The 24,542-nt window shown below is 41.9% G+C and overlaps 1 protein-coding gene across 2 annotated transcripts in view; it reads left to right on the forward strand.

Moving 5' to 3' along the window:
- The window catches only part of ITK (IL2 inducible T cell kinase), a 70,918-nt gene extending 46,376 nt beyond the window's left edge, over nucleotides 1-24,542 (forward strand). For both annotated transcript variants that reach the window (XM_047776174.1, XM_047776261.1), the window contains 9 exons: nucleotides 8,737-8,819; nucleotides 10,935-11,068; nucleotides 11,462-11,536; nucleotides 13,816-13,987; nucleotides 14,373-14,589; nucleotides 15,533-15,597; nucleotides 15,681-15,799; nucleotides 18,608-18,765; nucleotides 21,998-24,542. In XM_047776174.1, coding sequence (XP_047632130.1) covers nucleotides 8,737-8,819; nucleotides 10,935-11,068; nucleotides 11,462-11,536; nucleotides 13,816-13,987; nucleotides 14,373-14,589; nucleotides 15,533-15,597; nucleotides 15,681-15,799; nucleotides 18,608-18,765; nucleotides 21,998-22,069 — 1,095 coding nt within the window. In that variant the 3' untranslated portion in view covers nucleotides 22,070-24,542. The remainder of the gene's footprint in view (nucleotides 1-8,736; nucleotides 8,820-10,934; nucleotides 11,069-11,461; nucleotides 11,537-13,815; nucleotides 13,988-14,372; nucleotides 14,590-15,532; nucleotides 15,598-15,680; nucleotides 15,800-18,607; nucleotides 18,766-21,997) is intronic.

Below are 24,542 nucleotides of genomic sequence, written 5' to 3' on the forward strand. Positions count from 1 at the left end.
TTTGCACAAGGGAAACTGATAATAGATTGATTCATTCTATCAAAGGCAAAAGTATAATTGCTATAAGAGGAAAAGCAGAGTGGAGAAGGAGAGCCCACAGTCAGGTCTCAGAGCAGTGAAATTTTTCTCCTTTGGTTGGTGAAGAGGACAAGGTGAGAGGTTCTGCCCTCGAGCAGCTTGTTCGTATAAAGAGAGCAAGTTCAGGTGTCGCTGGATTCTCCAGAAGACCTGTGTGGTTTCCAGCACGGATGCATAACAGGCAGCCTATGGTATGTCAGCCACCTCGGTTAGCACCCGTCGTGATGATGACATGTCTGCATCATTTCCTTTATGAGGATTTCTCAGTATAAATTCACATAATTTACCATTTTGCTGAACATAGAACTAAGCGCTTGGAGATACATGAGACAGGAGCTTTGACCTCAGTAAGCTTTTGACACTTCTGGGAGCCAAGACAAACTCTGAAGAGAGAGGGTATAACCTAAGATAAACTGAGCATGCACAGCAGGCTTTCAGTGGTCTTGGAGTTCTGAGAAGATTCTAGAGGAATTAGAAAGGTTTCATGGAGGAAGAGGAATTAAGCTGAGTCATTACTGGACTCTGCTTTCTCCTTGGTTTCACCTTGACTCAGCATTGAATTATTTCCTGTGGTTCCCAATAGATCACACAGAAGAATCACTGGGAAACTTAAAAAAAAAATAGATTTCTCAGGCTCTGCCCCAGACCCACAGAATCAGAATCTCCAGGGTTAGTTCCTGGGAATCTGTATTTTTTTTCAAATCAAACTTGTGATGTACATATAGCCCACTCAGCGCCCTCTTCTGCCAACCTATGTTATTGGATAACATAATTATTAAATTAATCCATAGGAACTAAATTAATTAGGAGTTCCTACTGTAGCTCAGTGGTTAACAAACCCGACTGGTAACCATGAGGTTGCAGGTTAGATCCCTGGCCTCTCTCAGTGGGTTAAGGATCCACCGTTGCTGTGGCTGTGGTATAGGCTGGTAGCTACAGCTCCGATTTGACCCCTAGACTGGGAACCTCCATAAGCCATGAGTGTGGCCCTAAAAAAAATAAAATAAAAAATTAAAATAAAAAATAAAGCACTAAATGAATTAAAAACCTGAATTATACTAAGTTTAAACAAGTGCAGTTGTATTATCTTCAATCACACATTGGTTAATGAAGTATTGCCCATGACACTCTTAAAACCATCCACATTAATGACTAGCAAAAGATGATTTCTATTTTACAGTAGGTTTTTGGAGGCACTTCAATATGTCCCAGTTGCTAGAACAGTTGAAACAGTCCTCCTTACTAATTTCTGGCCTTCACCAAATCTTCTTTGCCTCCGTAGGTAACATGAGTGCAAACTTCTTTGGGTCCCTGTATTGTATGATGTGTGAAACAACCGCTGAATTGCTGCAGGGGTGTCCTTTTTGTCTCCTTATCTAACAATTATAAGACCATTTACTGATGAATTTATTCATTTTTATTATCCAAAATTCTACTACATTGAAAATTTCATTTTCAAAAAATTTATTTTTTTATATTTATTAACTCAATCTCTTGATATACTGCCCCATATGTATTTCTCCGCTAGAATATAAACCCTTTATCTTGCTTTTGCTGTACCTAGGAACCCCAGACTCTACCTATGAAGAGTAGTTGCTCAATGAATATTTGCTGAATGAGTGAATACATCGGATGCTTAAGATGTGTTTTTAAATTAACAAATATGCTTTAGGAGAAGCCAGCTAATCCTAAGTATCATTGGGGGAGCCTTTTTTTATTTTTTATTTATTTATTTATTTATTTTTTGTTGTTGTTGTTGTTGCTATTTCTTGGGCCGCTCCCACGGCATATGGAGGTTCCCAGGCTAGGGGTTGAATCGGAGCTGTAGCCACCGGCCTACGCCAGAGCCACAGCAACGCGAGATCCGAGCTGTGTCTGCAACCTACACCACAGCTCACGGCAACGCCGGATCGTTAACCCACTGAGCAAGGGCAGGGACCGAACCCGCAACCTCATGGTTCCTAGTCAGATTCGTTAACCACTACGCCACGACGGGAACTCCGGGGGAGCCTTTTTTTAAAAAGCTGTATTGAAGTATATTTTATTTACAATGTTGTGATTGTAAATTTCAACAGAGTGATCCAGTTTATACATGTACTCACTTCCATTCTTTTTCAAATTCTGTTCCCACATAGACCATCACAGAATATTGGGTAGAGTTCTCTGTACTATACAGCAGGTCCCCAATCATTCCATATACCTCAGTGTGCATATGCCAATCCCAAACCTCCTGTCCACCCCTCTGGGGGAGCCTTTTAAAAATACAAAATCCAGGATGCCAACCCTCACCAATCAGAACCTCAGGAGTTGGCACCCAGGTGATTCTGGGACTTACTGAAGTTTGGGAGGCACAGAAGAACATTTTCTACTGTGCCCTATTGGTTCTTTAGATAGCACCTGGTCTAAGAAGCCTCTCATGCCTTTCCACCCCCAAGCCGTGGAATGTGGTTTTCCCCACCTTTGAACCCTTAGGTGCACCATTTGCACCATAAGTGCAATGTCATGACATCTCCAGTGGTTCTTTTCTCACTCGGCCTTGGACCTAGGCACTCTCTCTTCTGTCTTAATCTATATCGGTAAAGGGTAAATTCCTTGCAAGCAGGTACTGGATACCTTATTGCATCGCCCATGTTAGATGACCAAAATTTCGGACAGGAGCCTAATCTGAGACATTTCCATGATTCTAAGATTTAGTTAAAGCTACAATATTTACTCCATAATGGGGTTGTTTCTCTCTCTCTCTCTTTTTTTTTTTTTTTTTTTTTCAGGGCCGTACCCACAGCAGTATGGAGGTTCCCAGGCTAGGGGTCAAATTGGAGGTATAGCTGCTGGTCTACACCACAGCCACAGCAATGCAGGTGATCCAAGGCGCATGTGCGACCTGCCCCACAGCCCTCGGCAATGCCAGATCCTTAACCCACAGAGCAAGACCAGGGATCGAACCTGCATCCTCCTGGCTGCTAGTCAGATTCATTTCCACTGAGCCATGATGGGAACTCCCATAACGGGGTTGTTTCAAGAGAAGAAATGGGACACAGGCGTGGGTCCGACAGGGGAGGTGGAGCCCCAGGAGCCTGGGTTTCAGGAGCCCAGGTTAGAAAGTTGGGTCAGATGGAGAGGCACTTAGGGAAGGAGGACTGTCGAAGCCTGGAAATCCACTTCCTTCCCCCTCCCCTCTTTGCTACATTGTGGCCTCCCCTTCTCTCTACCCTTTTCCACTCTGATAATCTAGCCATGACTAGCAGAAGCACAGCCAGGCCCAATGGGCGGCCCAAAACATGCCCCTTCAATTGGTCCTACGGGGTGAATTTGTGGTAGGGAAAGCTAGCCTGATACTACATTTTGTCAAAGGGGAGTTCCACAAGTACCAGGAGAGCGCCGTTGGCATGGCCTTCCTCATCCAGTCTGTTTGTCTAGATGACACAACAGTCAAGTTTGAGATCTGGGACACAGCTGGGCAGGGGCGATACCATAGCTTGGCCCCCATGTCAAGAGAAGAAATGAACCTCCCCCAGAATGAAGAGTGTTTGTGTGTCAGAGACACTCTTAAATTATAAGGCAGCGTTGACCAGGCTATAAATTATCAGTCCATATTTTTCACAATAACCTACCTCGTGTCTTCTATAAGGTCCCTTTCAAAATTGCGTGGACAGAAAGAAAGAAATCTATTCTCGACACTCTCTAACATGTCTCAAATAAGAGCAGACAATGGCAGCAATACTTCCGCTTATTTCCTGCAAAGGGTTTGGGGGACGTCACAACCCTCAAGAACAGTGGAGTCTTGATGATACACTATAGCATCTGATGAGAGTTGCTATTCATAGTCCTAATAGTCCTTGTTCTGGTGTTATATTCTGTGAATTGCACTGTGCACTTTAATTCTCCCAACCATCTTGCAATGATCATTTTATAGTTGTGGAAACTGAAGCACAGACATTTAATCAGGAAATATCTGTAATTCACAGATTTTTTTTTTTTTTTTTTTTTTTGCTTTTTAGGGCCGCACCACGGAACATGGAGGTTCCCAGACTAGGGGTTGAATTGGAGCTGCAGCTGCCAGCCTACACTACAGCCACAGCCATGCCAGATCCAAGCTGCGTCTGGAACCTACACTACAGCTCACAGCAACACTGGATCCTTAACCCACTGAGCAGAGTCAGGGACTGAACCCTCATTCTCATGGATACTAGTCGGATTCATTTCTGTTGAGCCACAATGGGAACTCCAATTCACAGAATTTATAGACAGAATTCTCTTTAAAGAACATCTGGTGCCTTCCTTTTGTGTTACAAGGGAGTAAACTGGGCCAAATGTAGAGTGTAAATCAGCGACATAGCTGGGACTAGGGCAGGGACATTTCTACAAACACACATATACCCATGCACGTGCACGAGCGCACACACACACACAGAGTTTATCAGGGAATGTATGAGTTCAGTTCTCTTCTCCTTTCCTTATACCTCCCATTCACATATTTTACCTTCTTAACAAGATTTTTTTCTGTTGTTGCACCTTTATTTTTCTAGAGAAAGTAGTAAAAGGTAAACTAAGACTTTGAATATATCCCATGGGAACAGGCCCCCTCCCCACTTCACCGTGGCCGCATTGCACAAATCAGTGCCATTTGCATGGTAGTAATGGGAGCAAAGACCATTTAGACTCCACTGTTCTTGAGGGTTGTGACGTCCCCCAAACCCTTTGCAGGAAATAAGCGGTAAAGCACCTTTTTCTCAGAACTCTGGGCTGCTTCAGCCCCAAACCAGAGTTTCCTGTCACCACCTCTGAGTGCCACCTCGAGCAACTACAATGGAGGAAGAGCTCTGACAGCCCCTGCACTTGGCACAGCTGACTGCAACCCTTACCTCTCCTTTGTCACTGTGGATTAGTTTACTCTTGTTCACAGTTGAGTCTCTCTCTGATCACAATTTTTTTTTTAAAATAATGGCTTCTTTGAAAGCATAACAACAACAAAACATTTTAAATTAAATAGAAGAGACTTTCCCACTCCCCTTTTCACAGTTGATAAACTTCTGCTCTTCAGGGTCTGTTTCTTCCCCTTTAGAATAAGTTACATATGCAGAAAATGCCTGCCTTGGCTAAAGTTTTGTTTCTTCCTGCCTCGAATTTAACTCATCACATTTTGATGAGACAAGAGCAATAGCTTCCATATTTGGCAAAAGGGAGAAATTGTGAAGACAAGAGATGCTGCTTGTAAGTATGTGGATGAATATCACAAACATGATGTTGAGCAGAAGAAGCCAGATGACAAATCCACTACTCACAACAGCCAAAGGCTGAAAGAACCCAAATGCCTAGCGACTGAAAAACAAACAAAATGTGGTATAAACCATTCAGTGGAATATTACTCAGCTGTAAGAAGGAATGAAGTCCTGTTACATGGTACCACTTGGTGAACCTTGAAAGAGATATGCCACATCTAAGATTCCAGGCACAGGAGACCATGTATTATATGAAACTTCCAGAATAGGCAGATCTATAGAGAAGGCATATTAGTGTGTCAGGAGTCCAAATGATACTGATGTGTCTTTGGGGATTGATGAAAAAATATTCTAAAGTTAGTCTTTTGCACAACCCTACGTGATTTTGACAAAAATCATTGAATTGTACACTTAAAGGAGGAGAATTTCATGGTTGGGTAAATTATGACTCAAAAGCTACTTGCAAATCTAATGACCAAATCTGGTCAGTTCTGTGTCACATCCATCACCTTTACTTCAGAAATTGAATACACTACTGACCCAAAAGGGAAGAAAATCTAACTTTTGGAAAAATCAAGTGTTTTTAAAGGATGATTTGTAGCAAAAGTTAGAAGGGTTTTACTAACCCTTAGAGAGTAAACTACCTAATTTTCTATTGCATTAGAGAGAAAGATATTAAGGGTCTGGTTAGCTCTCCTCTGTCCTCCCCATGTTCAAGATTATGCACAGAGTACATTGTGGAGAAAGGAGCTGCATTACTGGTCCGGAAATATTTATCTTTTTCTTGAATTAAAAAAATTCATGAAATACAAAAACATTACATTCTGTGTGGACCAAGAATACTAGGACTGTTCTAGAATACTCTGACATCTTAGAAAAAGAAATGTTATAGCTTTCTATATTTCCCTCAGTTCCTCCCCCACTTCCAGGCAACACCTAAGGCAGCCCTTGCTCATGACCTTGGGAAAGGAAGGTCAAGGCTGAACAACAGAGACCTGAAGACCCAGGTCTCAGCTTCAAATTTCTTTCTTTTTCCAGTTTTCCTGAGATAAAATTGACCTATAACATTGTATACGTTGAATGGGTGCAATGTAATGATTTGATTTACGTATATATTGCAAAATGATTAATACAGTAAGTTTAGTCAGCATCCATTTCCACCCAGTTACAATTGTTTTCTTGTGATGAGACCTTTTAAGATCTACTCTCTTAGCAACTTTCGAATTTACAAATGGTATTGTTAACTCTAGTCACCATGCTGTACTTTACATACCCAGAACTTATAACTGGAAGTTTACACTTTTTAACCACCTTCATCCAGCTCTTCTACCCTCCCCTTCCCTCAAATTTCAAAATAGACTCTTGACACTCCCAGCAGAGAGAAGAGTTTTGGGAGACTCACAAAGTTTAGGTGGCAAACTATAGGTCTGGCAAGAATGCACCATGATGTAAGGGCCAACAGTCCCCTACCTTCCACACACAGCTCTCTGCAGGTTCAGGGTCAAGTCAGGGGAAGCAGGTTACATTTCTGTGTGAGGATGAACTTTCTAACTATTAGTGCTCTTGCAAAAGACAGAGACTACCCATCAGGACAGTTGTAAATAAGAGCTGCATGTTCAGTTGCATCAGTGGAAACCAAATCCAGATGTCCACAAGCCTTTTTAAAGTTCAGGTCCCAGGATTCCCCTCCTGGATTTTCTAAGCACATAAGTATAGGGAGGGGCATGGTCAACTGCTTGTGGTCATGGTTTTGTTTTGCCTTGTTTTATGCTTTAAATTCTCTGGGTGATGGTGATCATCAACAAAGTGTGGGGCACAGGTTTGGGGAGTTAGGTCAGACCAGTGGTTTGCAACCAGGGTTGATTTTGTCCCCCAGGGAACATGTGACAATATCTGGCATCCAGTTGATGGAGGCCAGGGATGCTGATAAACATCCTATAATGTACAGGATGAGTTACTGGGCCCCAAGTGGCCGCAGAACTGAGGTTGGGATAACCCTGGCTTGGGCCTTTTCTAACCCTGAGATTCTAGGATTCCAACAACAAGCACGGACATCTGTGTGCATTATTTTCATGTGTAGATGGCCCACCTTTGGGATTGGGGTAGAGGGGCTTATGTTGTTATAAATTATATAGGCTTTGACGTTCCCACTGTAGAGCAACAGGAGTAGTGGCATCTTGGGAGTGCTGGGACACAGGTTTGATCCTCAGCCCAGCACAGTGTGTTAAGGATCCAGCGATGTGATCCCTGACCCAGAAACTCCATATACAACAGGGTGGCCAAAAAAGGCCAAAAAATATATACACATTTTTTTTTCCTTTTTTGGAAAAGGATATATATAATATCATCTTTGTATAAATACTTTGCTCTCTATGCTATAAATGTGTGCCCCCCCTCATGAGGCTCCTATCTCTGGCCTTCACTTACGGCCCTCACTATGCCTAAATTAAGTAAACCATAGTAATAAGTTTCGCAAATATCACCAGCACAAATTTACAGCACAAACTCAGAGCACTGACATGAAGTACTCAAAATCGAGTTAAGGACTTGGAGAACAGACTTGTGGTTGCCAAGGGGGAGGGAGAGGGAGTGGGATGGACTGGTAGTCCGAGGTTAATAGATACAATCTATTGCATTTGGAGTGGATAAGCAAAGAGATCCTGCTGTATAGCACAGGGAACTATATCTAGTCACTTGGGATGGAACATGATGGAGGATAATGTGAGAAAAAGAATATATATATATATACACACACAGTTGAGTATAAATTTCTACAGTACAGTAGAAATTGACAGAACACTGTAAACCAACTATAACAGAAAAAATAAAAATCATTAAAAAATATTTCAAATCCCTACCAGAAATGAAGAAACTGGTCCCTCCATTTTTTTGGTAGTTATTTCATGAGCACTGGTGAAATTGTCAGATGGGTGAAGGGTACATTCTGGGGCTTTCCATTCTCCCCACTGTGGCTCTGGTGTAGGCCAGTGGCTACAGTTCCAATTGGACCCCTAGCCTGGGAACCTCAGTGTGCTACAAGTGCTGCCCTAAAAAGACAAAAAGACAAAAAAAAAAAAAAAAGTCACTTCAGCTCTGTGGCACTTAGCATCCTCATGGGGAAACCGAGGATAACATCTAGGTTGCAGTGTTGTGGTGAGGGTTGGACAGTATCTGCAATGTGCTCCAAGAGGGAGGAGCTAATGTCTGTTTGCCTTTGTGTACTGTTTACGTCATCACCAGAACAGTTTTGGACACGTGGCAGGAGCTCAAGAAATGTCTCTTGAATGAATAAATGAAATGGCAGCTGTTGTTACTGAAAGTCTGCGCTGAGCCAAGCCACCTATAATATTTTCTCCTTTCATAGGCAAGAAAGTGGAGCTGGATGCATGAGCCTGTTTTCCTGGCATCACTGATTTTCCATTCTTTCTTACCACTCCAGGGCAAAGAGGGAGCATTCATGGTACGAGATTCCAGGACTCCAGGAACATACACAGTGTCTGTGTTCACCAAGGCCATCATGAGGTATGGTGCTAACTCAGCTCAGTAAAGTGGGAAGGAACAGCCCTGAGTGGGTGAGCGACAGACACCCACAGAGCAACATGAGGCAGTGCAAGTAGTGGGGGGTATCCCTGGAAATGGTGGGTTTCCCCTGATCCCCTTGAGAAAACCAAAGCCAGCATGACTAAGAACAGAACCAATGTCACTCAGCTGGAAAGTGACAGAGGTGGGGTCAGACACCAGCCTCTCTTCCCCATTAGCATCCCTGAGAGCAGAGCTCTAAAGAAATAAAATCCCTGGCCCTGTATCTCATGAGTTTATAACTTAATCCAAAGAATTACAGGAAAGATAGTTGTGCTGTAAGTGAGAAAATAGGAATTCTAGTTCTGGCTCTGCTAATAAAGCTACCTAGCATTTATTGCATCCTTAGTACGTGCCAGAAACCTTACAGATTATAGCCCTGGAGGCAGGTGATACTCTGCTCCTTTCACATACAGAGCTGGTGGCTTTTTCTGAGACAACAGAACCCAGTGGTCAAGCCACCCTCAAGCTCCAGCTGGCCAACAGCAAGACCCTCACCGGTTGTCTGTCCCCTCTAGACCACAGTTGCCTTTTCAGTAAAAAGATGTCTAAGAGCCTAGCCAGGTCTCAAATTCTCTTCTAACTAGAAAATTATCAAGAGGAGTTCTCGTCATGGCTCAGCGGAAACAAATCCGACTAGGAACCATGAGGTTACAGGTTCAATCCCTGGTCTCACTCAGTGGGTTAAGGATCCTGCCTTGCCGTGAGCTGTGGTGTAGGTCACAGATGTGGTTTGGATCTGGCATTGCTGTGGCTGTGACGTAGGCCAGTAGCAACAGCTCTGATTGGACCCCTAGCCTGGGAATCTCCATATGCCGCAAGTGGGGCCCTCAAAAGACAAAAGACACACACAAAAAAAGAAAAGAAAAGAAAATTAGTAAGAACTTGGCAGTATGGCAATGACCAGAGGCCAATAAGAATTAAGAGAAGAGAGAGAAATCATCTTTGAAGTATCCTTGGGAATATTTGCTGGAGGTGGAAGGCATCTGTAAGCTTGAAGTAGGAGCGGGGTTTAGACAGGTGGTGAAGAGAAAGGTGCTGCCCAGAGTTGGGAAAGAAGGCAGTGCCCATCACAAAGGGGCCGTGCCTCTGCCACAGCCGGGAAATGTGGAACTCCACGAGGAATCATGGAGAAGGAATGAGAAGTAAAGTCTGTGTTGGAGGGTCCCCAAGACTGTCTCAGGTTCAGTGGTTCACTGGGACGACGCACAGGACTTGGTGTGTAGTCGTATTTGAGGCTAAGAGTTACTACAGTGAAAGGATAGAAAGCAAAAGCAGAAAGAAAGGCAATTGAGGCAAAATCCAGAAGCCAAATGCAAGCTTTCAAGAGTCATCTCCTAGGTAAGTCGCCTAGGATGTGCTTAATTCCTCAAGTGCAACAACAGAGGTGAAATGGAGTCCACAGGGAATGTGCACGAGAGACTCCGCACCCAAGGTTTTCAATGGGGGCTGGTCACATAGGAACCCTGTGCCCAGTACACAGCAAAATTCTAGACTCCCAAAAGAAAAGCAAACACTGAGCATAAATCACATTGTTTACACAAACAACCAAGGCACAGGAGGCATCCTTATCCATTAAAGAAGGTGAGAGGCCTCCTGAAATTCAAGTTCTCCGAAGCCAGCCAAGGACCATTCTTGAGAACAGGACTTTCTAAGGATAGCAGTCAGAGCTGCTATGTTACCTTTGATACACAAAGCCAAATAAGTACAAAAGGGGCTGAGATGCTTCCTTAACATATACTGATGATTAGTTAAATCCACCCATCAGGGAGGACAAATACAGCACATACGAGACCATTCCCCATGCTGTGGTTTTGGAAGAAACCTCATCAATCCATCATGGTACTGATTCTAACCAGGTCCAGATGCAGCCTTAGAGTCCTTCTTAAGACAGCACCCAGGGCCAAGCTGTCAAGACGGACACATAAGTTGAAATATACCTGCCAACCTCATGAGAGGGTAAACAACAAAGCCAATAGGAATCTGCTACCAGCAGACGTTTGTGTGTCTAAACATTGCTTCTTAATAACCACGGCATTCCTGTTTCATTTGTTTAAGTGAGAACAACCCTTGTATAAAGCACTATCACATCAAAGAAACAAACGACAACCCCAAGCGATACTACGTGGCTGAAAAATATGTGTTTGATTCCATCCCTCTCCTCATCAATTATCACCAACACAACGGAGGAGGTGAGTTCTAGCGCACAGGCCGGAGGGCGACCCTCGCAGGGGAACTTGGACAAAAATGCAAATGCCCAGTTGGGTTTCTTCATCTCAGACAAACTGACTGTCAATAATAACTAATAATAACTAAATATTCAAATAGAAAAGGATGCCACAGATTTGAGGATATTACATATTTTCTACAAGCACATTCTGCTGCTGGAATCATGGGATTTCACCATCTGTGATATTATTATGCCTCTTCTCCAGGAGGATGTAATATCAGTGATTGGGCTTTGAAATTTGTTTTCCAGAATAAAAATCCCATTTGTATTGGATTATTTTTGTTCTGGTTATTTGACTCGGATGGTTGCCCCAGTAAAGCTTTAATGACCACCTTTCACTTTTTAATCAACTCAGGTCTGGTTACTAGACTCCGGTATCCAGTTTGTTCCTGGAGGCAGAAAGCCCCAGTCACAGCAGGGCTGAGATATGGTAAGCAGTGCAATGGGGAATGTTATGCATTTGTACTAACTCACATCCCTAAAAGTCTTGGGCAAATTCTGGATGGGCTTTCCCAGACTTAAAATGATCATTAAAGAGGTACACTGCGTATCTAGACATGGTGTGCACAGGTGAACATTTATAATGTGTGTGGGTAACATTATTATATTATTATACTATATTATTATATTATATATTATGTATTACATATATGTATACACAAACACACACACATATATATACATTTATATAAAATTAAAGTTACACCAGCCTTCTAGGTCAAATCAATGGCCATTGGTTTTTAGGTAACAGTTTTTCAATGAAGCATTTACCGAGCACCTACTTTGTACAGAGCATTCTGTTAAATGCTAGTAGAAAAAAAAATATTAGAAACCCATGCTATAGCACTGTGTTCTTGCCTGTCTTCTAGAACTTCTGTATCATCTAGTTTCTTGGGTATGGGTCCATTGCACATGCTCGAAGCTAGCATCATCCAGAAGTGTTGGTCTCCAGAGCACTGTATTGACATTTTTTGAATGCTTTTAGGCAGGATGTGCATGTCCAGTGCCATAGGCCCTGCTATTCCATCTTGTCCTATGGAATTACTTTACCCACTTGTGATTTTCTGCCTGAAGGCTGAAGTTATTTGAGTTTGCACCCCCTGGTCCAAACTGTACTGGCCAAGGAGAAGGCTGATGTAACTTTCATTTTATATCTTCGAGAATGGTGGTTTTCTTTCTTTCTTTCTTTCTTTCTTTCTTTCTTTCTTTCTTTCTTTCTTTCTTTCTTTCTTTCTTTCTTTCTTTCTTTCTTTCTTTCTTTCTTTCTTTCTTTCTTTTTTGTCTTTTTGCCTTTTCTTGAGCCGCTCCTGATGCACATGGAGGTTCCCAGGCTAGGGGTTGAATCAGAGCTGTAGCCACCGGCCTATGGCAGAACCACAGCAACGCAGGATCTGAGCTGCCTCTGCAACCCACACCACAGCTCACGGCAACGCCGGATCCTTAACCCACTGAGCAAGGTGCAGGGATCGAACCTGCAACCTCATGGTTCCTAGTCAGATTGGTCAACTACTGAGCCACCATGGGAACTCCTACTGAATATTTACTGAGAGCCTGCTATGTGCCAGGCCCTGTGCTAGCTTGTAGCTCTGTACCAGTCCTCTTGGAATGCACTTACCCCTGCTAAGGCATAGTGAGTGCAATGTATATAATGGATGCTCTAGATGGAGAATGAATGAATGACCAGTTCAAATAAAGTTCGCTCTATGTGAAAAATGACAATAAAGTGTTTTCAAATGGATGTAGGCGATGGTTGGAACCTTAGAACCCTTTTATTGACTTTTTAAAATTATAGTTGATTTACAGTGTTGTGCTATTTCTGCTATACAACAAAGTGACCCAGATATATATATATATGTGCCCTTTCTTACATTGTCTTCATTATGGTCTATTCCAAGAGCCTGGATATAGTTCCCTGTGCTATACAGTAGGACCTCATTGCTTATCCATTCTAGATGTGATAGTTTGCATCTACTAACCCCAAACTCCCCTCCATCTCACTCCCTCTCCCACCCCTGGCAACCACAAGTCTGTTCTATATGTCATTGAGTCTGTTCCTGTTTTGTAGATAGGCTCATTGGTGCCATATTTTAGATTCCACATGTAAGTGATATCATATGGTATCTGTCTTTCTCTTTCTGACTTACTTCACTTAGTATGAGAATCTCTAGATGCATCCATGTTTCTGCAAATAGCAACACTTTGTTCTTTTTTATGGCTGAGTAGTGTTCCATTGCATATATGTACCACATGTTCTTAATCCATTCACTTTCTGATGAACATTTAGTTTGCTTCCATGTCTTGGATATTGTGAGTAATACTTACATAGAGGTGCATGTATCTTTATGAATTGTAGTTTTGTCTGCATATATGCCCAGGAGTGGGATTGCTGGATCATATCATAGTCCTATATTTAGTTTTCTGACTACTTTCTTTAAGATCTCAACTAATGCCATCCTCCTTTCTCTTTCCATGTCTTCCCCACACACATTTTTCATGGTTTTCAATGCATATTACATGTTACTATTTAGGGGAAAAAGATACTTTTATCCATCTATAGTTCTAAGTATAAACACTTAAGCCATTTGCCATTGTCAAGTTATATTAACAACAGCTAACATTCTATACAGGGCTATATAGTAGTCTCGTGGTTGTCCTATACCTCATTTCTACTGCTTGCCAACTCTGGAAAACCCTCTTTTTCTCCTTCAGGGAAATGGGTGATTGACCCCTCGGAGCTCACATTTGTGCAGGAGATTGGCAGCGGGCAGTTTGGGTTGGTGCATCTTGGCTACTGGCTCAACAAGGACAAGGTGGCCATCAAAACCATTCGGGAAGGGGCCATGTCAGAAGAGGACTTCATAGAGGAGGCTGAAGTCATGATGTGAGTGGCAAGGAAAGAGTAGGCAGAGACGCTTTGGCAGAGATGTTGTGTGCTGTGCTCTTTAAATACCATTCTGATGCCATCTTGTGCCACTTCCTTGCTCAAGTCCAGGGATGGCTTCCTACGGCATGGAGAATAAAACCAGATGCATCACTATGGCCTACAAGGCCCACCATGGTCTGGCCCTCTTCAATATCACCTGCTACCCATCTCTCCCCTGCTTCCACAATGTGCCAGTCACACTGGCCTTCCTTCATCCTTGCATCCAGCTGAGTCCCTGCCATCCTTCAGGTCTCAGCTCAATGACACATTTTTGTTTGGAGGAGGGAGTGTATTTTGGGAAGAAGGAATTTAGACCATCTCACCCCTTGCCATATTTCTCCAGGAAACTCTCTCATCCCAAACTGGTCCAGCTCTATGGAGTGTGCCTGGAGCAGGCCCCCATCTGCCTGGTGTTTGAGTTTATGGAACACGGCTGCCTGTCAGATTATCTGCGCAACCAACGGGGGCTCTTTGCTGCAGAGACCTTGCTGGGCATGTGTCTGGACGTGTGTGAGGGGATGGCCTACCTAGAAGAGGCAGGTGTCATCCACAGAGACCTGGTAAGAGGATGCAGGGCAAACACCTATGGGCCCGGTGAAGGGGCCTATCCCACTGAAATGGAGAGTTACCAAGATGGGGATGCATGAATCAGTACCAAGGCATAAGCTATCTCCCTTCTCTTCTCAACTTCTTCCTTCCTCCACCCACTCTGGGATGTCCTCACGGGTAAATGCTTCTTGAGACTCAGGTCTGGGCTCTATTCCCAGCCCCACCTCTAACTTTCACCTTCTGAGGTAGAGTTTACATTCTTCTAAAATGAAGCTATTGGCCTCTCCCTCTTAACTTCTCTGTACTTCAGTTTCCCCTTGGTAAAATGAGGGAAATTGACAAGCACATGTTTTCTCAAAGTGTTATCCAAGGATCTACCAGGATCATGCTGGGGTAATCCTAGAACCATCTCAGAATCTCTGAGGTTGGGGCTCAGGAATATTCATTTTAATATGTCCCCCCGCCCGGATTTGCAGGCACAAGAAAATTTGAGACTCACTGAATCTTTTATAAGTAAGGGTTCTTCCAAGGCAACATCCTGGGAAATGAATTAGGGACCAAGTATGCTGTCTATTGAGGAATAGTTTTAAGAGAATTAGCAACCTCAACAAATTCTTAGTTGAGTCAAATGGGTGACAGCTTCTTCATACCATCCCTAAGGCTAGTACCAGTTTACACTGGAGCTTATTATCGGTTATACAACACCCTGGATTTCTCTTACGATAATCCCAGGAATGAAGATAAAAGACCAGATTTACTCATTCTGATAAACGATCTTATACTTTCAACTTTCCATCAGGCACTAGCGAAGCTTAATTAACATTTGCGAAGCCCCTCATTGCCCCTGTACCACAACACAGAGAAAAGCAAAGGACTGTGATTATAGGAGACTCCTTAATTACTGATTACCCACCAAGTTTTCTTTTCCTTTTTGTTTGCACATCTCCTCTGCAGGCTGCCCGGAATTGCTTAGTTGGAGAAAACCAAGTCATCAAGGTGTCTGACTTTGGGATGACAAGGTAATCATGAGGATGTGGCCTCGGCAGAGTCTTGAGGATGGCCCCCAGGACACTCGGATAATCTCTCCCCACTCTCCTCCCAGGTTCGTCCTTGATGACCAGTACACCAGTTCCACAGGCACCAAATTCCCAGTGAAGTGGGCGTCCCCAGAAGTCTTCTCTTTCAATCGCTATAGCAGCAAGTCGGATGTATGGTCATTTGGTAAGTGCCATTCTGGCCCCACTCCCATGTGACAGGGGACTGTGGGTCAGCTGTCTTATGTATCCAATTTAGGCAGCCCTGCTTGCCCTGAATGCTGGATCGTGAGCACTTCCCACTGAGAGTCTGTAAAAACAGCTCTGAAAAGAATGAAGAGGCCCTCATTGCTGCATTTGTTCTTGGACATATTTGAAATGAGGGGGGGAGTAAAAATAAAAGTGAAAACAGGATTCCGGTGACAGCTGCTGTGAGATCAAAAACTAGAGGAGTCAGGAGATTAGAATATGAGCTCCTTGAGGGCAGGGACCATGTTTTTTTCCAGCCTTATATTTACTTCTACTCTTAACTCTCAGTAAGTATTTTACCCATTCATTCAGCATTATTTTATTGAGCATCTACTATGTGCCAGGAGCTAATTTAGGGGCTCATAAAGCAGGAGTACATAGGATAGAAAAGACTCTTATTCTCTTGGAGCTAAATTTTAAGAGGAGACAGATAGCAATCATGTGTATAAGCTAACAAATATGTATATAAGATAGTCAGGTAGTGATAAGTAAGTGCTATGAATAAAACAAGACAGTAATGGGATAAGAGTGACTGGAATGGAGGGAGGGTCTGCTTTTTAAATTTTTTATTATAGTTGATTTACATTGTTCTATCAGTTTCTGCTGTACAGCGAAGTGACCCAGTTACATATATACATTCTTTTTCTCACATTACCCTCCATCATGTTCCCTCACGAGTGACTGGATATAGTTCCCTGTGCTATACAGTAGGACCTCATTGCTTATCCACTGGGTCTGTTTTAAATAGCATGATCTGGGAAGGTCTCTCTGAGATGACTAATTCAATCTCTTTGGAAAATTAACTCATCTTCTGCAGCATTTTAGAATATCCATTTCCTACAACCAAATGGTTTGTTAATTTTGAATCCTTCTAAATTGTTCCTTAAAATAGTTCCCCTGTTCAACAGGCACAGCTATGGCTTTGTTCGTCAAATTTGAGTTACAGAATGAACTTAGAAGACATAAAACTTCACAAGAGCAATCTCAGACCCTCCTTTCTCTGATGCCTATAACTAGGAAGGGTCTGGCTGATGTACCGCCACTCTCTGTGGGTGATAGAGCTGGTCATGCTGCATCAAGCCAAGTATCCCATGAAGAGATTTTTGCAGCCATGGCCGATTTGTCACATTCGCCTGCTGACTCTGAATGGGTTTATTCTGCCACAGAGCTTCAGCCTAGGACTTTTCTGCTGCATCTTATAATTAAAGGGTTGAGCTAACACGCATTCCTTCTTAGGATGTGTCATCTGAAGTGTCCAAAGATAAGATTGACTGAGAAAGCAGAAGAGAAAGGGTGAGAAAATGGGGATGGGAAGCCTGAGAAACAGAAAGCTGGATGAAGGAGAGCCTGGTGCCTGCCTCGAGGCCATTGGGCTTTGTCATGCATTGTAAGGTTTTTTGCCCTAATTCACTGCACTATTTTAAACAAGTCGCCTAGCCACTTTGGGCTTTACTCAGTTCCATATCAATGCATTACAAGATCTACATGAGTTTTCCAGCCAGCTTTGAGCAGCAAACCCCCATTTTTCCAAATAAATCTCACTAGAAATCCTGGTATCATGGGGGTGCTAAACAGTCTTATTTACTGAATTTTCAAAACTCTGGAGGCACCTCTAAGGATCCTTTAGAAATTCTGATCCAATTGGTGTGGGCTGAGGCCCAGGATCTCCCATTTGAACAAACTTCTGAGATGATTTTTTGAAACTTCAGATGTTTGGGGCATCATACTTAGGCAAACTCTAGCCCCAGGTTCTCTGGACTATGCTTTGAAAACCACTGGACTAGGTGATCTGCAAGCTCTGTTCCCACTCTGTCTTCCTATGAATAGATGAATACATAATAAAGCTGGGTGTGACATTCCCACTGAGGGCAGAAAAGAAAAAAGAGTTTAAATCAGAGCTCAAAAATGGACCACCTGAAGATGTTTTCTTGGTCTTCATAGTACTTCTATTAAATCAAATTGAGTTCATATTTTAAAACTCCAAATTTATGACTTCTCTTTAAAAATGAGAAAAGATGGCAATCCTGAGTCTTCATTTGCGTGTGTTCTGTGTTGGCTGGGGCTAAATCACAGCTGTCCCTTCAAAGATAGAACTTTCAACCTCCAGTTTTCCACAGTCTCCACTAGTCCCTATTAGGTAGACCTCATCCACTCCATTCATCTACATCGTGTGTAGACATCTGAGTTTATGTCCCCTGAAACTTTTAGCATTTGAGTTAGACATAACAAAGGGCTGAGCTTGAATGGCCTTTACCACTAGGAAGGCTGGAAAATCTCTGTTCTTTAGAAATAGTACCCACTGGACATAGGGAACAGACTTGTGGCTGCCAACGGGGAGCAGGAGGGAGTGGGATGGACAGGGAGTTTGGGGCTGGTAGATGCAAACTGTTACATTTAGAATGAGTAAGCAACCAAGTCCTACTGTACAGCACAGGGAACTATATCCAATCTGTTGGGGGTAGAACACAATGGAAGATAGTTTGAGAAAAAGAATGTACACATATGTATGGCTGAGTCACCAGGCTATACAGCAGAAATTGACACAACACTGTACATCAACTTTCCTCTAATGAAAAGAAAAAGAAATAGTACAGGCCCAATAAGCCTCCGTGGTGTGATATGGTACTTTCTGGGGGTAGGGACTTGACTCTGAATGTCACAGAGTCTGTGACTCCCGGATGTACCTTCGTTGTTTGGGATTTATGAACTTTATCATTAGCTGTGCTACACTTGCCCTTTCTCATAGGTGTGCTGATGTGGGAAGTCTTCAGCGAAGGCAAAATCCCATATGAAAACCGAAGCAACTCAGAGGTAGTGGAAGATATCACCACTGGATTTCGGTTATACAAGCCCCGACTAGCCTCCCCGCATATCTACCAGATTATGAATAATTGCTGGAAAGAGGTCAGTAAAGGAAGTGGTTTCCACCCACATTATAATGTGCAACATCAAGAGTGCCTCCATCCCTAAAGAAAAGAACTCTTTTAGAGGATGAGAGAGTAGGGGCGATAACATATATTAGCAAGAAAGTAACTTCGAGAATCTTTTAACCGAAGGAGTTCCCCATCCCGAAGATAGCTGGCAGGGACCTTAAATATTATTTGATTTGCAATAATAATAATGTCACAAGCCATCAACATACTGTCAGAGAGAAAGAGGGGATAAGGCCTATGCCAACTTTTTGAGAAGAAAATATCTGTAACATCATAAAACCATTAAATATACATGAAGTTAGTTCTATAAACTAGTGAACAGAAGTTCCCTGGTGCTGTGAAAATATGAAAGTGACTGAATTAAAATTCATTTTATTTATACAGTTGTTCAGGATGAGAGCCAATTATGCTGCATCCTCCCAAATATCTCAGGTACCCTTGGGTGGCAGGCTACGCCTTAAGCCACATAAGCATGAGTCTTAGATTGTCCTTTAGTGAGTTGGGAAATTTGAAATGTCAACCAGAATTGAAAGTTGCTGAATAGAGAGTTAACAGAAATTCAGATCACTGAAGGATAATGAGGCGGGATCAAAAAAGCATAGGATACATAGGTTTCATCTCCACTTTACAATTTCTTTATCATTAATCATGGACCATTCTCTAAACCTCCCCTTCCTTAGTGTAAGAGAATTAAATGATTCTTGAACTGTAAGTTCATAGAGCTTTTGTCATCAGAAACAAAGAAATAAACAATGAAGATATAAAGAAGGACACAAAACAAATCTAGCCCACTTCACAAGGATTAAATACTATAACAATTATGACAGCTGGCACTTACTAAGTACTTTTTAAAACTTCTATTAGTTTTTTTAAAAAAATTAGCAGGCTTGCTTTTGCTTTGAAGACTCAAAACTTCAAAGAATAAATAACTTCATTCTCAAAAAAAAATTAATAGGCTTCATTGTTTAGAAGTTTTAGATAGAAAAATTGAGCAGATAGCACAGAGAGTTCTTATATTCCTTCCTCCCTTATTGATGATACTTCGTATTAGTGTGGTACATTTGTTACACTTAATCCACCACTACCGATACCTTATTATTAACTAAAGTCTATAATTTACATTAGAGCTCACTGTTTTTGTGGTACAGTTCTACCAGTTTCAACAAATGTATAATCATACATCTACCATCATAATATCATACAGAATAGTGTCACTGCTCTAAAATGTACTATGCTTCACCTCTTTATCCCTTCCCTCCTTCTTCCCAAACCCCTGGTAACTACTGACTTTTTTATTGTTCAAGTTTTGCCTTTTCCAGAAAGTCACATGGCTGGAATCATATGGTATACAGCATTTTCAGGCTGGCTTCTTTCACTTAGCAATATGCATTTAGGATTCCCCCATGGCTTTTCATGGCTTGATAGTTCATTTGTTTTTATCATTGAATAATATTCTATCATATGGCTATACCACAGTTTGTTTATCCATTCACATTCTGAAGGATATCTTGGTTGCCTCCAATTTTGGACAGATAGGAATAAAGATGCTATCAGCATTTGTGTGCAAGTTTTCATATGGACATAAATTTGTAGCTCAATTGGGTAAATATCTAGGGGCATGATTACTGGATCATATAAAAATACTATGTTTAGCTTTGTAAAAAAGTGCCAGACTGTCTTGCAGAATGGCTACCATTTTTGCATTCTCACCAGCAATGAGAGTTCTTGTTGGTTTTCATCCTCACCAGCATTTGGTGTTGTCAGTGTTTTGGAGTTTAGCCATTCCAATAGGTGTATAGAGGTATTTCATTGTTATTTTAATTTGCAACTCCCTAGCATAGGTTGAGCATCTTTTATATGTATATTTTCCACTTGTATATCTTCTCTAATGAGGTATCAGTTTAGATCTTTGCTCATTTTTAAAATAGGATTATTTGTTTCCTTTGTTTTGAGTTTTGAGAGGTTTTTGTATAGTTTGGATATAAGTCCTTTATTAGGTATGTGTTTTGAAAATATTTCCTCCCAGCCTGTGCTTTGTCTTTTCATTCTCTTAACAGTGTCCTTTACAGAGTAGAAGTCTTCTGCAGAGCAGAAATTTTTAATATTTACCAAGTTCAATATCAATTTTTTTTCTTTTATGAAACATGCTTTTAGTGTCATATCTAACAGCTCATTGCCAAACTTAAGGTTACCCAGATTTTCTCCTGTATTATCTTCTAGATGTTTTATAAGTTTTGCATTTTACATTTAGATCTCTGATCCATTTTGAGTTAGTTTTTGTGACGCTAAGGCATGTGTCTAGCGTCACTGTGGATGTCCAGTTGTTCTAGCACCATTTGTGGAAAAGACTACCCTTTCTCCACTGAATTGCCTTTGCTTCTCTGTCAAAGATTTGACAGCATTTGTGTGGGTCTCTTTCTGGGATCCCAACTCTATTCCATTGATCTATTTGTCTAGTCTTTCACCAATACCACACTCTCTTGATTACTGTAGCTTTAAAGTAAGCCTTGAAGTCAGGGAGTGTCAGTCCTTCAAATTTGCTCTTCTTCACTGGTGTGTTGGCTATTCTGAGTCTTTTGCTTTTGCATATGAGGCTTCGAATCAGTTTGTCAGTATCTAGAAAATTGTTTGCTGCAATTCTTATGACTGTGTTGAACCTATCTATGAAAAGCAATGACATCTTAACAATATAAAGTCTTCCTATCCACAAATACGTAATATTTCTCAGTTTATTAGATCTTCTTTGATTTTTTTCTTAAGAATTTTATATATTTCCTAATATAGGTCATATACATATTTTATGAAATTTATACCTAAATATTTTCTTTTTTTCATGTTATTTAGCACTGATTTTATGTTGCATTTTTATATGTGATTTTATTTGACTCTGACAACAGTCTTATGAAATAGATAATATTATCATCCCCATTTTACAGATGACAAAACTGAGATTCAAAGAGATTAAGTAACCTGCTCTAAGGTCACATAGCAAATGAGTGGGAAAGCTGAGATTCAAAAGCAGGCCATATGATTTCAAAATACCTGCTATTAATAACCAAGACACAATGGCCTCAAATATAATACATAGGGAAGCATATTTAAAAATCAGCAGAGGGTATTGCTACTAAATTTTGGTTTTCTTTGGGATTAGCTGTGACACACCAGTGCAAGGAACTCATAGAATTTTTTTCTTCCCTGTCTAGAAACCAGAAGACCGGCCACCTTTCTCCAGACTCTTGAGTCAACTTGCTGAAATCGCAGAATTAGGACTTTAAAAGAGACTCAGTGGCAGGCCATGGGCTGCAGATCCTGAGTTGAGGAAGAAGGTCTTCCCTCCATAGAGCATTAAAAGCCACCACCAGCCCAGGACTCCCCAGAGGGAGCTGGCCTATGGCTCCAGTCCCTATGCTGCTGTGGAAGTCACGGCCTGGCCAAGGCTGGCACTGGGCCACAGGCTGGAGGCTCAGCCACTGGACTGGGAGTGGGGCCAGAGCAGCAGCCATGTCTCTACCCGCTCCCCAGCCTCTTATCTCATGTGGCACACGAACCTCAATTGACAGCCTTCAGGCAACATTTCTTGCACTTCTTAGAGAAAGGGTGAGATAGGGTAGGACCCTGGATTATTGTACTATTATCTTAAACATAGACCTAAAGTTCGTGGTCAAGAGATTTTTTTATTTGACCCGACAACACAGAATCCCGGGATACAGGGCAAGATGAACAAGGAGCATGACTCTTTTTCAAGAATGAATGCGTTAATTCAAGTCAGAAAGAGTAAGCTCTGCCTCTTGACATTTGCGTCAGCCACAGCTTCCTATCTTAGAGGATGATGGAACAGCTTCTTCCATCAGAGGCCGGATATTCTGAGAAGCAGTTTTATGAGCTGCTCATAGAGGACAGGGCCACCCCTCTCCCTGAAGGGAGCACAACGAACTGGGGTGAACAATTCTGATCCCACTGCCAGAGCGTTGGGTACCTAGTGTCTTAGCAGAAAGAAGACATCAGATGGTGGAACCAACTGGTACAGAGAAAGGCTTCAGGTTGTTACCACTTGGATGCTCACCTTTCCTACCAAGCCTGAAGGGTAACTCTGCCTCCCCTTAGCTTCTGAACAGACCACCCGAGGCCTCCAGGAACTGGTCTGCGCTGTTCCTCCCTCATCAACAGAGGGCAGTCTTGTGCCAGGCCGTATGGCCTGGCAGAGAAACCAAAGCTTGTTTAGGCCCAAGAGATTTGGAACTTTAAGGTTGAGACTTCAAGCCTCCCCACATTCTAGGAGAGGAACAAGGGGTCTGTTCTTGCTCAAACCATCTGGATAGAAACTGAGTCAGGCACTGAGTGGGATGCTTCCAAGATACACAAGGATGCCTACTGTCAACTGAGCACTTGACTGTAAAGTGAATATGTACTGAGCAACAAGCCTTATCTGCAGAATCTCACTTCACCCTGAGTTCACACCAACCTCTGAGAGATTATTATTACCCCCATTTTACAGATAATGGAGCTTAGATCTTGAAAAGCCTGGACACCCGCCTGAAGTAACAGAGCTAGGAAGCATAGAGCAAGGATTCTAGCCCACCTCTGTCTGACTCTGGTGCAGTTTCTCTATTTTTATTCAACATTACCTCCTACTGAGGGTGAAAGGGGTTGCAAGGAGGTAAGTACAGCAGAGGGGAAAGACACAAGAAAGCCAAAAAAGAAGGCAACACAGCAACATCAGTGAGTCATGCCATTCCTGCATAGACCAGTTGGCAGCAAAGCCCTCCAACTTGGAATAGGATCTATTTTTCCTCATCTGTATCCTCACCTTCATCAGAGTTAATGACTTTGAAGCTACTAAAGGAGTAATTAACCCTTTGATTCACTCAACCTACCAGAGTTGTGTTGCTTGAAGCCAATTATAGATGGGCTTCAAAGCAGCTTTAAAAGATTGTCCTGCAGAAATTTAAATGCTTCCTTTAATTATTTTTCCAACTTTGAGCAAGCTGCAGTCTTCTTGGACACTTTGTGGGAAGGGTATTCCCTGATGTAAGAGAGATTTAATTTTTCTACAGTGTTCAGATAAAACTCTTAGGGAGAGTATTGGATGGTGTTGAAATCAGCTCTTTCTAAATCATGTGATATTTTGACCGGCTAGAGATGCAGATGCATAACTTCTAACTATAATTATTGTGAGACTGGGAGCCTCAAGATAAAACTATCATTCAGAAGATGTTATTACTCAACTTATCCAAAATCATCCCTGCTTACTTTTTGGCATTTTGTACATTCTCTTTTGGAATCTTTAATTAAGGCTGATTTCTGGAACATCCAGCCTAGAAGGAAAACATCAGAATTGACTGATTTCTGTGGTGTGGTTTGAAAATTCTCCCTTGCATGGTATAATCACATTCAAGCTCAGATTCATGGAGGCTGTAACTGAACACGTGTCAAGAGTTTACCTCTCAGTGTTTTATCCTGAAAAAAACCAAACAGACTTTCTGCCTGTTTGGTTTAGGTTTGTTTTTCCCTCTCACATTTTGAAAATGGTGCCATGTGTTCATAGCCAATTACCCTGGATGCATTTTATAGATTTTGCATTATGTACCTTTTGAGACCATGTATTTATATTTGGATAGATTGAATATTTATTAGTGTACAGTCATTGCTAATGTTCACATAAAAATATTATAAATATCTCTTATGCTTTGTAAAGTACACCAAGTTAAAGGTGGGTCTAGCAAATAAAGCTATGCATTTGGGAAAGTA

This window comes from Phacochoerus africanus, chromosome 1 (assembly GCF_016906955.1).
Source record: "Phacochoerus africanus isolate WHEZ1 chromosome 1, ROS_Pafr_v1, whole genome shotgun sequence".
Taxonomy (NCBI): Eukaryota; Metazoa; Chordata; class Mammalia; order Artiodactyla; family Suidae; genus Phacochoerus; species Phacochoerus africanus.